At 44.5% G+C, this 17,570-nt stretch overlaps 1 protein-coding gene across 1 annotated transcript in view; it reads left to right on the forward strand.

The window, feature by feature from the left end:
• Positions 1-17,570, forward strand: part of adamts10 (ADAM metallopeptidase with thrombospondin type 1 motif, 10) — a 54,799-nt gene that overhangs the window by 1,712 nt on the left and 35,517 nt on the right. Inside the window, exons 2-7 of the mRNA XM_084910212.1 lie at positions 3,085-3,473; positions 10,632-10,771; positions 10,854-11,063; positions 15,441-15,609; positions 16,041-16,243; positions 17,216-17,299. Of these exons, the coding sequence (XP_084766338.1) occupies positions 3,371-3,473; positions 10,632-10,771; positions 10,854-11,063; positions 15,441-15,609; positions 16,041-16,243; positions 17,216-17,299 (909 nt within the window). The 5' untranslated portion in view covers positions 3,085-3,370. The remainder of the gene's footprint in view (positions 1-3,084; positions 3,474-10,631; positions 10,772-10,853; positions 11,064-15,440; positions 15,610-16,040; positions 16,244-17,215; positions 17,300-17,570) is intronic.

A 17,570-nucleotide genomic window follows, 5' to 3' on the forward strand; every position in this document is an offset into this window, starting at 1 on the left:
CCCTCACGGTCTCATTTGGACAGAGAAACTGTGATGTGCAGTTACATGAAATAATAAACTCAACCTAAAGCTGATTCGTGTGCTCTCTGCTGACCAAAGTGGAGACTATATATATATTGAGAGTAGTGGCAGTGGTGGGGGTGCTGTCCCAGACTTGAAGCTGAGCTGAGGGACACTTAGCATCTGTGCAGTCGACACAGACCGGTCATATGGTTTTGATTAGCGTGCTAGTTTTCGGATAGCTGCACTCTCCCTGGCAGCGGTTAAAGACAAGGACAGCATAGTTAGGCTGCAGTATGAAAAAATGAATATCCATCCTGTTAAACACAGTTATAAAAAAGCACCAGTCAGTGTTCAGTAGATGATCAGGTTATAAAAAAATAGAAGTGACGTGTCAATATGCCTCAGGGTCCACTGACTTGATTACACTTGAGTATTTTGGCCCACCCTTAAATTCCCACCTAATTATCCCGTGCGCTCCAACTCCTTTCTCTCTTGGTAACAACGACCCCTTTCTTTTCTCCTCTGCAAAGCTCTGATAGCCCTGGAAGCTGTGTGGCCCGGCTCGGACCCCCCCCCCCTTTCCTTTCCTTTCCTTTCCTTTCCTTTCCTTTTTCTTTTTTTGGCCGCGATTGTAGAGCTATACGGTCGATATCCATCCAAGCAAAACCCAGATCCCGGAGAGTCCGTGCGCGCGCGCGCGCGCTCGCCTCGGCCTGGCCTCCTGACAAACATACGCTTTTTATTTCGTAAAAGTGATACAGCCCAGAGGGAAAGCTTTGCACAACAGACCGGGGAAGATGTACAACGCCGTCACCTCTGCGAGACAGCTCTCTCTTAATTTAGCCGCATTTCCAGAGTAGCAATAATTTACCAGAAGAGCTGTGTGCGAGGCAGTGCATGGGTGTTGTGGTGTGTGTGAAGCCTGTCCACAAATCTTTCTTAGCAGCTGTATTTGAATAGCACTAGTTTGTGTGTGTGTGTGTGTGTTTGGGGGGGGGGGTCCTATCTCTCCTCTCTTTCTCTGGCTTAAGTAAACAAGAGGAGGTGTAGTGGTCATGAAAAGCACTTGATAGCAAGTTTAATAAGCCCACAATAAATCGAGAGCGGTGCAGAAACAAGTAATGAAAATGGAAAGGGAGCTTGGCTCGCGCAGGAAATGACTGGGAGAAAGCCGGAGGGAGGGAGGGGAGAAAGACTTTTAGTTGTTCCATATATGAGGGAAGTTGCAACAGCACAAAGACCCCTCACTGTTTTTAAAGCAAGCTTTCTTTCTTTCTTTTTAGTTTTGAACTGTACCTGCCCGTTGCTGTGTGAAATTAAGCAAGAGGCACATTAGGGGCCCTTTCATCTCCTCCACACTCAGTTTAGAGTATTAACACTCAAGAATAGCTCTCCCAGCTGGCTTGAATAGCCTACACTCCCCTCTCTTTCCCTCTCTCATTCCCTTCAGATTCTGCACTTGGCTTTTTTTCCCCTCCTCCTTTTCTTTTTTTTGCAGGAGGCAACTTGTTCCCCCTGCTCTCGTCACCAAAAGGTTTCCCATCTGCCTCCGATTACCTTTGGCTGCAGTTGGTTAGCCGCCAGCCATCTGGGCCAGTGCGGCGTCTCCGCTCGCTCTTCTCTCCCCAGACAGCTCTGAGGGAGGGAGGCTAGCAGGGCTGGGACAAGAGTAAAGCTGGGTGGGCAGACTTTACTGGAGGACAGGGCTGGGTTTTTAGCTGACACTGCAATATGTAGCCAGGACACTCAAGTCAAAAGAGAGAAGGGCACCCATGAAACTGTGACTGCCGATTCCTGGCTCCGGTCTTGTTTTTGTAATGGGTACTGTGTGGATGAGGAAGTCGTTTTTCCATTGTTATTATAATCTTGCTCCATGTTTGTCTCAAAGGACACAAAAATAATTAAAAAAAAGAGCCTGAGGATTATTTATAGCACTCGACGGCTAAATTAGTGGTGTAGAAAAGAACGAAACAAGAAAGAAATTTGTGATGCTGAACTTTTACCTGCATACGGTCTTAAAAGCTTTCTGTTCATATAGTCACATCTGTCAGGGTAAAACACTAACTGTCATCTGCTGACTCAGAACTGGCTTTGTTCACTACTGTGCAAATCATGTCCTTTATTTCCTGTTGTGCCTTCTTTCATTTGCTGTAATTAAAGGTTTAAGCCTTGTTAAGTACCACTGCTGTGCACAGGCCACATGAAACACCAGCATTAAGTCTTTTGTCAGCTTTGGCTGAAGCTGAAGTCTACAATCTAAAGAAATGTGGGCTGCTTATCCTCCTGTGGGGCGGCCGTCTGCCACAACGGGCTGGGGGTGAGGGAAGCAAGAAATCATCAAATTTGAATGTTTGTTTTTGAAGTCTTATTGTTGCTCCTGTATTTTTATTATTCATTCATTTATTTTCTTAAACTAGGGGCCTCGGATTCAGAAAAAGCCGATATTATCTGTCCGTGTTGTGCTCCAAATATCAACACTGGTTGATGTATAGGCACTCACACCATCGGTCTGCTACACAGCACGTTGGCCAGTTAGTAAGCTGGATACCAGCCAGTGGGTCGCTCAGCCATGCAGGTTGCAGAGTCAGGCAGGGTAGCGGTGATGGCAACCTGCTGCGTCTCTCAAATTGGCTCATTTTACCCTCAGACCCTCTGACATAATACCCACTCCAAGCCCCGTTTGGGCACCAAGCACAGCTTTCTACGAGATCAATGGCCTCCTTTGTGTTTGAACTCTTTCCGGTGGACAGACAGCTTAAAGTGTGGGTCCTCAGAGGCCCCAGGTTGGGACCTATTGTTATCGCTGGTCACCAGAGTGAAAGACTGGGTACTTACCCTTGCTAAAGCCAAGATTGATTATCACAAGGAACAATGGAGGACTGGGCAGTCCTTGAATATGAACTGGGTAGATTTGCCTTGTTAGACTGGGAACTGCATGGGTCATTGGGATCTCATGCTCTCCCTCTGTCTGTGTTTTACTGTGTCTCCCTTGTTCCTCCTTCGTCTTTGAGCCTAAATTTGTCTTTCCCCACCCTTTCCTGGCCTTCCTCCTGCAGTCACTAAACAGCTTCTCTTCTGCAGGCAAACGGAGAGGGGTGTGAAGCCACCACTGCTGCTGAGCCCCTTGAGAAACCCGTCTAGGTGTTTTCCACTTCTGTGAGGACTTCTTCAGGGTCCATCACCTCTTGCTGACGAAACGCTGAAGACGCTGCTGGCTCTCCGATCTTTTGCAGCCATGGCCCAGCAGAGCGCTGAGCTGTCCCTCTGCTAGGCAACGGGGCATCCGAGAGGGCAGGAGACATGTTGGAACAGAGGCACGGGGACCACTGCACTGAATTTTGTTACTATAGCAACTACTGTAGTAACCATGGAGATGCTATGGAGGACTGGTCTGGTCTGCACTTTCATTGTCGTCATGGTTGCCACCCAGGTCGCAGGAGGTCACAAAGATGAGTTTGCTCAGTCACAAGGTGAGACAACCTATAGCCTGTATATAAAAGATGGATGTGGCCTCACCTCTGGTCTTGTTTCTAAAAAGTAAAGCCATGAAACCTGCATTCTCTCTATAGGCCAGCAGGGGGCGACTCCTCTGGTTACCGAAAGGGTTCCTATGATATCGTAAATTACCTTGAATTCCAAATGTATGGGCTCAGTAAAATAAAAAAAAGATCCAAATGCTTTTATTGTTTCAATTGTTAGTTCAAAGATTCGCTATTACAAAGTGATGTTGAATTTCTAAATGATCATCTCATTTAGGGTTAAAAAGTATCCACCTTCATAATGAGACTTCACAAACCAACTGGTGACATCACTGTCTATGTCCATCCTTTATATACAGTGTTTGTACAACAAGGTATATGTATTATTTAAATATCAAAACATTCTCAGGAAATTCTTTGACTGAGCTGAGAAAGGGTTTGTTCATAAAATGATCCTTTTTCCCCCGAACCAGTGTCTGAGATCTGGGTTTGAATTAAACAGGCAATCCTATTTTTTTAATAGTGGAAAAGCATCACTGGTTTATGTTCTGTGATCCAGGCTTTTGTGCCACTTTAATGTGTTTTACGGTCGAGGTGCCCACGCTGGGATCTGTTTTTCATTTCAGTTAAACAGAAGAAAAAGGGGAAACTTTCGCTGCTACCCAAGTTTAGAATAAAATAACTTAAACACAATTTGAATATGTCATTAGATGCCTGAAACTATATTTTTGCGTTATTGTATTTGTGTATAATTCAGTATGCGCACACGAGATAAAGTTGGATGGTACGAACTGGCTGTCGCTCTGAGTCCAGGCCTGCAGGTCTGGACCGACTGAGCTTTAACCCAGAACTCAAATCCCGCTGTGCTCTGGAACGAGCACGTACCCGGCCCGTCTACTAGAAGTCCTTCTAAAGGCAAAGAATAAAAATCCCTAAGTGTGCGTGTTTCATCACCCAGAACAAGGATATGATTGTGTATTTCCTAAACGTAACCTTTGACCCCCTCATATCCCTCGGTCTCTGATAGTTTGCCACACTGCTTCCCTTAAATAGCCCACCCCATAAACCCTGGCGTGCCATTTTCCCTCAGAGAGTTAGTTTTCCACAGTCACAGGAAGTCAGTTCTTTAAACCTGAACTTAATTACTATTTTTTTTATTAACAAGGATTGAATGTCTTTGTGTGATGTGAAAGGAGCTGCTGCCACAGTAAAACCATACAGGATTATCTACCTTCTCCCTCGGGCCTTCTTAGCTCATAGTTTAGATTTTCTGCTACACACACATGTGTGTATATATATATATATACACACACACACATATATATATACACACACACACACACACACCTCATCTGATGGTTGGTAAGACCTGGCTCACAGCTGATACTCAGCTTCATTTAAAATGTGTCGGACTGATTTGAGGTCACGTTGTTCCTGCTTCCCAAATTGTTGCCTCAAAGTTAGAAGTGTCTGTATTTGTGCTCCCAGACTGCACACAGGAGAACAGAGGCACCGATACGGTCCTTCAGAGCTTCTTCATAACTCATATATTTCATACTGAAGAATCACCGCATGTAAAAATCTCTTTGCTTCAAAGAGGCAGCAGGGTTTGGTCTGCAAAACAGTCGTGGTGTAGCTGGCGTGGAGGGTGGGGCACTTTTCCATCAGAGTGCTTCCTTTCACTATTTTCATTTGGCGATAACAGAACTGAGGGTGTATTTATCAGCAAAGACATTTCTGTATGGCACCCAGTGAGGGTGTTCTCTCCTATTAAATATAGCACGCATGTTTCCACCGACTGTTTCCTCTTTGTTTCGACGTCTCCTGTTAGATTTTTCTGATCCTGAATCAGACGTTGAGTTCTTTGGCACTAGGTCGCTATAGCTTAAACCGCACGGTTGACTAGAAAATCAGGAATAATGTGTTGTCGTATGCTGCGTTTTCTTTCCTTCCTATGAAGCAGAAGTGCATTCTGGGTGCAGTTACTTCATTACCTGCACACACCACACTGCAGCTGTGGTTTCTGTATGAACCTGGGATTCTTGTGCATGAATCTATAGTTGTTGTTTTGGGGTTTTTTGCCAGTTATATGCTGTCTCTGTCTAGTTATTTCAAACTCATCTGAAATCTTGACTTTATGCAAATTATTTTTGGTCACATTTTTTCAATTTTCTTCTTCCTTTAGTCATTTGAAATCCTGAAGACGTCAGTTATTAGGCATAAAATAGTGTACCGGCCTGAGGAAGTCAGCATTTGTCAGATTTAAAACATTTTTTTATTACAGTGAGAAACTCTTTCTGTAGCTTACATTAGGCGTAATACAAAACAGCAGCTACATGCTGCCAAATAGAGCCGCCTGTGCTTTACTGCAGTCCAACATAATAAACTGTTTCCTAAGCTGTATGTCTTTGTGATGCAAAGACATACAGCTTTACGTGTCCCCGTCTTATCATCTGGTAATCTTATCAGCAAGTGATTAACAAGCTGCTTCTGCAAAAATCTCAAACCATCCCTCATTTCTTTATATTTTGCTAGGAAAATGTGAAATACAGGTGTGTCGATGCATTAAAACATGCAAACATACATGGAAATACAGCATGAAAGCAAAAACAGAGTTTGTACTTTACTGTCAGTCAGTATTTGGGACGACCACCTTGGGAAAACTTTCTTTGTGGAGTCTTCAGGAATATTTCTAGGAGGACATTCAAAGCTCTTCTCTGGATGCCTTTTGTTCTGTGCTCAGTAAATGCTGACGTCTGGCTTGAGCCATGACTGAGCCTCCACCGTGTTTTGACCTCGTCCGTGCATATTAACAACCACTCGAAGCATCAGACCCGTGGTTGCTGATTTTCAGTCCAGTTCTTGTGTAATGTGACACCTGAGCACTTTCAGCTTGTCCCCCTTCCTTAAGAACGTCTTCTCGACAGCGATCCTTCCAGTGAAACCATTTCAGATGAAGAGTAAGGAGCTCGGAAAGAAAAGTGTCTGGACTTCTTTAAGTTGCTTGAAGACGTTTTACCTCTCATCTGAGAAGACTGAGGCTACGTCCACACTAATGCGTTTTTGTTTTCTCTCCGTTTTGGCCTCCCGTCCACACTGAGACGGCGTTTTCCTCAAGGAAAAATGCAGCGTTTTGAAAACGCTCTCGAAAACGCATACATTTCAAAACGACACTCGAAAACGCAGACTTTCTAAAACGATGACGCATTTTAGTCATGTGATGCAGTCATGTGACCAATTATAGCAGAGGGCATATACAGCAGTTGTTTTGTTTGCTCTCAATTTTGACAGCCCTAAAAAAGATTAATATCAGTTTGTACTCCAGAGAGCTTTTCTTTAAATTCTTTAATACTCACTCGCTTTTGCGCAGGACTGGAACGTAAGCGTTTTGGGCCGTTTCAATGTGGACGCACAACTCTGTGAAAACGACTGAAAACGCCGGTGTGGACACGGAGAGTTTTCAGAGGAAAACACCATTTTCAAATCTATCCGGGCTAGTGTGGACGTAGCCTTAAGCCCTGTGGGAGTGTCCCCCCCAAGCGGGACAATGGACCCCCTATTGATCCTCTACCCAATCACATGAGCCCAGGTGTGAAAATGGGTGTAGGTCACAATCAGCCAAGGTTTCGGGTGAGCTCATACGCTCAGATGCTTTTCTTTCCAAGCTCCTTAGACTACGATGACCTGGATAACTGAGGACCTTCACAGACATTTCAGATGAAGTTTGAAGTGAACAGCAGATGGATCACGTGAAGGGCCAGATGCTTCTCTCAGGTCCTGTTTCAGCGTTTTGCTGACTTTCTGATACTTTTTGTAGATCTTTTTTTTCCAAGGTTTGCTAGTTCTTCTTTTATTCTCCACTTGTGCAGTTTCCTCAAGGACGTGCTGCACATCATGCCGAGACATGCCAAATTTTCACCTAATAGGTCACCTTATTGGTGCAAAAATACGATTTTATGCCTGTGTTATTTTTCTCATAAGTTCAGCAAAAGAAAGGGGAATAAATCACGTGTTTTTCCACCAAATTGCTAGAAACAAAGTTCCTAAAATACAATTTAAAGGTCATCTGTTGTGTTTGAACACACCACGGGTCCATTTCTTGAGTTAGATGCTGTTTTTATGCTTGAGTGAGTCACAGGTCAGTGATAAGTGCCTTAAGACACCAAAACATTCCTCTGAAAATTTTTAAAGACCACAAAGAAATAACAAGAAAGCAAAATATAAAGAAATGAGGCATGACTCAAGACTTTTGTATAGTGCTATTTTTAGAAGCTTTAATACAGCAAATCTAAGACTGCACCTCTAATGGCTCACTAAAGGGTTGATAACTATTTTTGCACCCTTACTTCTCGCTGCTTCCACGTGTGTGTGAAGGAAGGCTGTTTTGAGTTCATAGCATTCACAAATGTCTCCTGTAACTGTTTTCACAACAATCCTTTGAAGCTGCCTGTGTTTCGTGTCCCCGTGGGTGTGGGAATGAGGATTTGTTGAGTTCGCCCAAGCTGTAGCTTTAGACTGTAGGTTCACGTGTCTTCTGGTTTTCATTACACTTAATTCTGTGTGAGGTCTCGTTAATTTCTTCTATAGAGACAAATTCTATCTGCTTTATTAGTACTCACATTTTCTGTCCAGGAGTTTTTCCTGTGCTTCAAACGTAAGGGAAATACCACCTGCTGGCTTACATGCTGTGCTTTACAAGAACAGGATGGATTTGTTGTGGGAAATCTAATGCTTTTCAGGAAGTTTGAGGGGAAAAAATGCCAGTGGGGTGCCTTAATTGCCCACTGTAGGAGAGTCATCGCTAAAAGTAATAATGAGAATAAGACCTATTTTGGTGAGTAAATAAGAAGTAACGGATGTTGCCGCTGACGCTAACTCTGAGAATTCAGGGTTTCATCTCATTTTCATTTCCAAAGCTTCAGCTATAAAGCAGATATTAGGTATGCATCTGTGTGGATTGCAGTATGCTTTTAGGTTTAAGTTCTGTTTTTCCACCGACATTTCCCAGCCACTTCAGTGGGTATATTCCTACTGGGTCGGACGCCGTTTCACCTTCAAAGCTGCTTTAAAACATGGCACAGACCCAACCAGTTGCTGCAAACATTTCTCACAGACTTTGGTCCGTGTCGACATGACGGCATCGCACAGTTGGCGCAGATTTGTCGCCTGCATGTCCACGATGTGACTCTTTGGTTCTACACATACCCAAAGGTGCTGGACTGAGATTAATGAGTGGGTATTCGAGTTACTACTGCCTTACAATCAGCCTTCTTCCCCATTCTGGTGCTCGGTTGCAATGCACATGCACTGTGTTGCTGCCATGTGATTGTGGCTGATCAGATATATGCATTTATAAGCTGTTGAACAGATGTACCCAATAAAGTGGGAGGTAGTGTTGAAGTGTGTCTCCAAATAGTAAGCTTTTGGCACAGTGTCTATGTTGAAATACATCCAGGCAGTTATTTATCTAAATGAAGGTCTAAGGAGCTTGGAAACAAAGCGACTGGACTTCTTTAAGTTTCTTTCAGCTTTAAGCTTCTATAAGTTACTTAAAGAAGTCCAGTCGCTTTGTTTCCAAGCTCCTAAGACTACCATGACCCGAATGAGTGAGAACCTACACAGGCATATGTAAATGATCAGATCTATTAAGGAAAAACAGACTTTGACCCAGAATGAGTTTTTATAAAGCTGGTACATGCACTCTTAATGCAATGTTAATGTTGACTACAATATAAAAAATATATCACTTTAATGTCTGTATTTAATGCACTGTCTGATTGGTTTCAGTAGCAGTATTCGATTTAATTCAGTTTTATTTCTACAGCGCCAAATCACAACAACAAAGTGCTTCTATATTGTGAGGTTGACCCTACAATAATACAGAGAAAACCCCAAAATCTTGTGACCCCCTATGAGCAAGCACTTTGGTGACAGTGGGGAGGAAAAACTGTCTTTTAACAGGAAGAAACCTCCGACAGAACCAGGCTCAGGGAGGGGCGGGGCCATCTGCTGCGACCGGTTGGTGTGAGAGATGAATTACTACTCACCGGGTGTTTTTGGACCGTTTAGCAGCCCAATGAAACAAGACGAGACCCAAACACTATGTAAGCTAAAAATCAGAGTTTACTAGGGAGCTGGATTTTATGGCAGAACATTAATAGACAGACGAAACAAGTTAGTATGACGCCGTGGCTGCAACACATTAGATAATCTTGCAGAGGAATACGGCAAAAAGCGGTGTGGTAATGGGGTGCAGGTGTGCAGCTTGGTGTGGAGGTGCGATAATGAGGAAAAGTGGGAACACGCTGTTGGACAGGGAGGAGATGACAGACGAATAGATACCTGAAACATGTTTAGTCTCAATCTAATTTAGACTAAACACGAGGGCTGCGTCCTTTGTGTTGAAAGGGTGTTTTTTGCCAACACAGGGCTGGAAGATTAACCGTGAAATCTGAAATGCAGAAACTGCATTTGTGTTTTGGTTCCCACAGTTCGAAAGGCTCGAACGCCGGTTGTGTTTTGCACTAACGTTCCCATGTCACAAATACACTGCAGCCTCACAAAGTCTGTGTGAACGCAGTGTTTGTGCTGTAATTGCGCTGTTTATCCCAGGCACAGCTATCTGCTGCCGTCAGAGAGATTTTTCCTGGTACGGAGCTTTTTAAGTCTGTACCAGGGAGCTCTGATCTCTGGGTATTTACTCTGTGTGGGAAGGGGCCGCTTCTCCACCAAGCGAGACCAAAGGTTTAAGCTGGGCTCCTTTTGCTAGTGACCCTTCCCCATTAGTAAGCTGACGCCGGCTGTTTGGAGCTGAGCGAGTTTGGACAATAAATCATTGCCGGCCTCTTGCACAGACAGGAAGTATACAGTTTCAAGGTAACCATGGGAACATCCTTATGGCCTTGTGAAGGAGGGGTACTTGGAGTGGAGGGCCCCTGTCAGAAATAGGCCAAAAAGTCTGCAAGTTCCTCTTTTCCAACTGGGTTAGTCACTCAATAAAAAAGCCCATTGTGTGATTTAAAATAAGCAGCTCGCAAATCCTCCAGGTTTTTATTTTTTATTAGAGTCACTTGGAAGAAGCTGAATTTTGTCTTTATCTAGTTAAACTCTGGTGTTGATTTTACACTGTCTTTATTTCTCCCCCTCTAGCTGCTTTCCTATCCAGTCTAGGCCAGTATGAGATCGCCATCCCAGTACGTGTAGGACCCAGTGGCGAGATGCTGGACTCAAAAATGACTGAACACCACCAAAGAAGAAGGCGCAGCACTGAAGACAGGCTTCCTGACTCTGTATTATGCTTTTTTATGTAACTTTTTTAAAATTAAAAATACATATATTTATTAATTTCTTGTGCATCTTTCTGTCTATTAGCTCTTCTACCAGCTGTCGACATCCCGGAACAACTTCCTGCTCAACCTGACGCTACAGGGAAGCCTGCTGTCACGGCAGTTCCGGGTGGAGTACTGGAAGAGGGGTCGTTTAGCCTGGAGTCACCCTTACTCTCCTCATTGCCACTATGTGGGACACCTCCAAGACCAACCGCATTCCAGCAAAGTGGCCCTGAGCAACTGTAACGGCCTGGTAAGACTCGACCCTCCCGGTCAAATCCACAGCTCATACACAGAGTGACGGCAGCAGCAGCAGATCCTGACATCAAAGCGTGACACTTTAGCAAACCTCGAGTCCTCGAGCAGCTCTAAACCTTATCTGAAAGGAAGAATTTATGCTAGAAAAGAGACACTTTTCAGTTTAAAAGATGACATCATTAATTGTGTCCAGTCCAGCGCTGCTACTGTAGACTTAAAGCTTTTTAATGCGTTTACCAGCAACTTTGTTAGGCGTACCTTTCAAGTGTGGTCCACTTGGTGCAAATATCTAATCAGCCAATCACACGTAAGCATACGATTTGCTGAAATTGTGGTGGAAATATGATTTAAGTGACTTTGAACGTGGCTGTTGGTGACAGACGAGCTGGTCTGAGTATTTCAGAAACTGCTGATCTGCTGGGATTTTCCTGCACAGCCATCCGTTTACAGAGAATGGTCAGAAAATTTCCAGCGATCTGCATTTTTTGTGAGAAAATACCTCGTTGGGGTCAGTTGTCGATGCTTCATGTTGACCAGAAGGCAACAGCAACTCAAGTAACCGCTCATTCCAAAGGAGGCATGTAGAAGAGCGTCTCTGATTGTGCATGTTGAAGCAGGCGGGCTTCGGCTGCAGAAGACCACACAGGTTGCCACCCCTGTCAGCTAAGACAGGAAACTGCAGCTGCAGTTCACACAGGCTCACCAGAATGATGATGATGATGATAGCAGACTGGAAAAACGTTGTCTGGTCTGATGAGTCCTGATTACTGCCGCCACATTCAAACGTCAGTGTCAGACAGAAACAATACGAATCAGTCCGTCGATAAAAACCTTGTTCATGTCTTTATGGACTTCCACGGTGTTCCCATCTTCTTATGGTGCTTCCAGTAAGATGAGGGGCAACGTCACAAAGCTCAGATCATCTCAAACTGGTTTCCTGAAAATAAAGAAGAGTTCACTGTACTCAAATGGGCTCCACAGTCACCAGTTTCAATACAATACAGCACCTTTGGGATGTGATGGAACAGGACTGATCCGCAGCAGCTGTGTGATGCTATCACATCTGTATGGATTAAAATTTCCAGCACCTTGTTAAATCTGTGGAACAAAGATTTAAGATGTGTCTGAAGCCCTAAAAAAGTAGGCGGTGGTGGGGCGGTGTCCAACCCAGTAGTGTAAAGAGTGTAATTAATGAAGTGTCTGGTTAGTTTATGATAATTGTATAAGAAATCCCTGACTATCAGTATTTCCATTCCGAGGATTTATGTTGTGTCATAGTGTAAAGTTGCTTGTGATAGATGGTTGCAACGGAAAAGGCAGTAATAAACTTTATTTAGACTTTTCTACCATTCAGTGGTCCAGTCCACTGCGGGGGCAACCTGCATGTGGAGAATAAAGCTGTTGACTGTTCTAAGTTACTAGAAGGTTTACAGAAAGAAATCAAAGTAAAATCCCAGAGATTGATAAAAACCCATAAAACTAAAGATGGGTAAAAATCAAACACTCACTGTCACATCTGCGAGGGCGACGTGAGGAGGATGCGGACCCAAACGCAGACAGTGGAGGCAGATCACCTCACTCTCAAAAATGCGACTTTGGTAGCTACGAAGCCGCACTTGATGGATTGTTGGAGCATCACGGCTACTGTAGTCAGGAGCCTGGAGGAGGAATCAGGGTCCTAAACTCCATCAACTTCAGGTCCCAAAAACAAACGAACACTGCAGCATCACTGAGAGTTACAAACTGTCTAAATTCTTTCATCTTTAATAAAATGATCAGCATGTCTGCTTTACCAGGTGTAACAAGTAAGTTTAACATCCAGGCATCCATGAAAACAGGATTTATTAAATTTAACGGAGTTAGAAGTTAGCAGGAAGTTAGCTCGCTAGCTTCCACCTAAACATGATGTAGCATGTTCTGACTGAGAGATTTCTGACAAATTCAAACGTACAGCTCTGCTATCACTTCCAACATAAATGAAGACAGAAAACTAAACAGCAGTGACGTTTGTAGGGTTACTGAAGTTGGGCTAGCTGGTATATAATGATGTGCTACGTGATCGTTAGCGACACAGCTATGTTAGCATAACATTAGCACAGTGAAGCTGGAGGATGAACGCTAACTTTTTTCCACTAGATAAAAGTTAACGTGAGGGTTCCCGATGGTTAGGGACAAATGCAGTCACATGGAAGGATGCTGTAAACAGACCAAACTTCAGTCAGGAGAACAACTGAGATAATCCATCCACAATACGAGGTTAGTCATTAATATACTGCAACAACACGGGAATAGAGCAGCTGCCAGATAATTCAGCATTAATGAATCAATGGTGGAGGAAGCAAGAAGAATGAGTTGAGTAAAGTTTGACTTATCTGACTGTTTTGTTTTGATTAATGCGCCTTATTGTCCGATATGCCTTATGTACAAAAAATACGGTAACTAGATGTGGAACACAGGGAAGATGTAGTGACAGAGAACTTAAAGCGTGAGTATACAACACACGGGAGACACAGGGACCTAGAGACAAGGGTGATTATACATGAAACATGGGACAAAAGCACAGAGTAAACATGGGAACAGAGACTAAACACTGAGGGAGGAAGGACTAAGACCACTAAGAAGTCAAAGAATATTAAATGAGAATCTGAAACACTCCTTTCTGTGACATTCACAGAGGCTTTTTACTTGTAATAAAAGTGTTTCAAGAAGAAAGTCAGAAAATTATTATTTTTTTAAAGTGCCATTCTGATCTCGGTGGTCAGGCTTGTTTCACAGCGTGGGAGCTCTAAGCTTGCTCAACTTTGTTTGCTAGCCAAGACCTGGGAAGTAACCGGCAGTGCCCCATGCACTGATCTAAGTAATTGCCCAGGTGCACAAGGTGATAACAGCTCCTCCACCATTCTCAGGTTTACAGCAAATCAAGACAGCAGTAGTTACTTATATGAGGGTTAACATAGTGTCATATCTGTTAAATGTCTACCTGTAACCTGCAGTGCGTCATGCTCTGTAATGCTCGCTTTGATCTCTAGAAAGTGTAAATGACATCTTACAGCTGTCTGACGTGACCCTTAAAAGACACCGGATCCATTTCTCTTTCTCTTGAAGTCACCTCAGCCCTCCACGGCGGACGACTCGCGCACACTCGTCGGCGGGTGAGAGCTCGTTCTCCTCTGCGCCCCGTTTCGTTGGATGAATTCATTCTGCTGTATTCACAGCGCTGTGTATCTGTGTATCCTCTCACTACAAACAGCAGACCCCAAAATAACAGTTGTATACGCAGCTGAGGATTAGACGTGTTCGCAAAGCGTTAATAAGCTGGACACGTAATCACTGTTAGTCAAACCAGCGTGAGCGCATTCACCGGCGAGCGGGCTGTGTGTCCAGAGGACCGTCACTAACTTTATTATGGGATTAAAAGCACTTTGAAAGCTGCCGCCGCCATTCGGGTGAGGAGACTCTCGCTCCGACCAAAGCCAACACATCTGAGCGGAATCAAAGGAAGTGTTAGTGTATCGCTCTCTCTGTCTCGCTCTCTCATTTTCCTCGCTCTCATTCACTCTTTCATGCTCTCATGTGTGCTCGTCTGTGTATGTGTGCACCGCGACGGGCCCAACACAGACGGGAATATGACGATCGAGCTGTTTCCTGTGAAGTTTGAAGGTTCGCTAGCGTTGTTCACTTTCACCCAAATAATCTAAAGTGTGCCAAGAAAATACCCTGCACAGCATTAACGCCACCAGCAGGCTGACGGATTGCACCGTAGAAGCAGGATGTGGAGGATGCGTGCGTTCGTTTACACCCCACCATCCGATGTTTTTCCAATCTGCTGTCGTCCGATCTCGACGAGCCGGCGTGATCCGCATCCTCAGATTCCTGGCAGGTGTAGCACCTGTTGTGGTCGTCTGAAGCTGCCGCCCACCTTCTCCAAGGTTCAACGTGCTGCGCCATCATCTCTTCCTGTCAGCTAAAAGCAGTCTGACCGTCTGATCTCTGTTTTTCATCCAGAAAACCACTTTTCACCAAACATTTTCTCTTTTTTAGACCATTCTCAGTAAACCTTAGGGATGGTTGTGTGTGACAATAGCAGGAGATCAGCAGTTTCTTAAATAATCCACGTTCAAAGTCACTTAAATCACCTTCAGCAGGTCGTCCTGATCATGCTTGAGTTGCTGCCGTGTGACTGGCTGATTAGGCGTACCTAATAAAGTGTCCAGTGAGCATATTTTAGGCATAGGTATGTGAGCTTAACTGACTCATCTGTTTTCACTTTTTGAAATGAGTTTCTCAGGAAAACACTCGCACTGTAAAGTCATCTGTGTGCCGTGATGGGAATCCTCATTTTATTCTATTCTTCAAATCTGTTTCTCTGCAGCAGGGGGTGATTGTTGCTGGGGGAGAGGAGTACCTGATTGAACCCCTTGTCTCACCAGATAACCAAACCGGGACAGAGAGCGAGGAGAGAGCAGAGGGGCGCCCCCATGTGGTTTATAAGCGGTCATCGCTCCGCCATCAGTACAAGGGCCAATCCTGCGGAGTCATTGGTGAGACGAGAGATATTCTGGTCTTTTTTAGTAGCGGCGTTAAGGTCCAGACCGGAGGAGTAAACATCCGCAGGCCAGTCTGTGCACCAGCCAGCAGCAGAAGGCTGCGGCTGTGTCTGCGTTCCCGGTTGTGATTAGGCGTGACCGAGTCTGTGTTACAGGGCGTTTGCTGAAAAAGCACAAGTATGTTTGGAAAGGCGCCGTTTGACAAATACAAGAAAAGAAAGATACTTTGTCAAGCTGCCCTTTAAAATCTGCCCTACGATTACGCAAAGTGTGTCGAGTGTTTCGTCTAATTGCTGTTATTATTATTAATCTGTGGTCAAATGATGGGAAAAGCGAGAGAATCTGTTTCTGATACAAAGCTGGATCAACTTGAGCTCTTTTCAACAGTACGCTGTCAAAATGTACGATTGTGTGATCTGCCTCAGACGAGAAGCCGATGAAGGGCGCGTCGTGGTGGCAGCGGACCCTGAAGACGCCTCCTCATCACGTCGGCCGTGGCCAGCTGCCTCTGAAGCGTTCGGTCAGCCGGGAGCGCTACGTGGAGACGCTGGTAGTAGCTGATAAGATGATGGTGGGTTATCACGGCCGCAGGGACATCGAGCAATACATCCTGGCAGTCATGAATATTGTAAGTTTCACAACACAAAAGCTTTCCTCTTCCTCTAATGACAAAAGAAAAAAAAAACAGCTTTTCCCAGCTTTCAGCAACTGACTGTCAGATGGCCGTGATTTGGTGGCCTGGCGTCTTTCGAAGCAAAGAAGGAAATGTTATTCAGCTGATTAAAGGCGAGCTGGAAAGAACAGGGTCGTCTTCACTGACAGAAATAAGTCTCCAAGGCTGAGTCAGGCTTACGGGGGATGTATTATTAATGTTTATAGAAAGAAAGAAAGAAAGAAAAACAAATGCATAGCTGTTGCCTGATTTCTCCTCGGGGAGGCCACATGTTTTAGTCAGTGAAGCTTTCGTACGTGCAGTTAATCACTGGAAAACCGTACACACGCGGGAAGGAATCGCTCTTGGTTCTTTAATACAGATTTGCTCTAAAAATAGTCCAGTTTCTTTTGGTTATACATTAAAGTCACTTAGCTGCATTCTTTTTGCCCTGGCTGCACAAATTATTCCCGACTTTCCAGGGTGATGATTTGGAAGGTCAGTGCTTAAGCTGTTGTACATGGAGAACACATTAGTGCTGCGTTTAATGTGAACGCCTAGGTAGAAAATGAAGACACAAAGCATATAAGTGTATGGCTCTGGCCTGTTTAGATACAAAGGTCTCCTCTCCAGTGCAGTATGCTCTGACTTTGCTTTCAAACCAACATATGGATGAAACCGTGGTTAAAATAAAAGCACCTGTTTATGCAGTCAGAGCGGCGAGATCTGTATTTGTATTCATCAAAGTCCCGTTTTCTCTCGTCCCCAGTGTGTTTTTTTTGTTTCTTTTTTTCGTTTGGGCTCCAGCGGGGAGAAATGACGGGAAAACATGTCTGTCATCTACAGAACATACGCTAACGATTGCCAGGAAAAAGCCTGCCGCAGTGTGCTCGGCTGTTCTATCAGCCGTTTTTAAGACTGGCCTTTTCTTGTTTCCCTGGAGGTCAGGTTGCCAAACTGTTCCAGGATTCTAGCCTGGGGAATGCAGTCAACATTGTGGTGACGCGGCTCATCCTGCTCATGGAAGACCAGGTAAGGTGCATGAATTACTGCTAATACTAATGCTTTGGTCCTAGTCTTTCCACAGTGTGTCCCGCCCCTCCCTGAGCCTGGCTCTGTCGGAGGTTTCTTCCTGTTAAAAGGGAGTTTTTCCTTCCCACTGTCGCCAAAGTGCTTGCTCATAGGGGGTTTCTCTCTAATACTGTATGGCAGCGGTCTCCAACCTTTTTTGCGCCACGGACCAGTTTATGCCCGACAATATTTTCACGGACCGGCCTTTAAAGTGTCACGGATAAATACAACA

Source organism: Perissodus microlepis, chromosome 17 (assembly GCF_051167445.1).
Source record: "Perissodus microlepis isolate ML-2025 ecotype Zambia chromosome 17, ASM5116744v1, whole genome shotgun sequence".
Lineage (NCBI taxonomy): Eukaryota > Metazoa > Chordata > Actinopteri > Cichliformes > Cichlidae > Perissodus > Perissodus microlepis.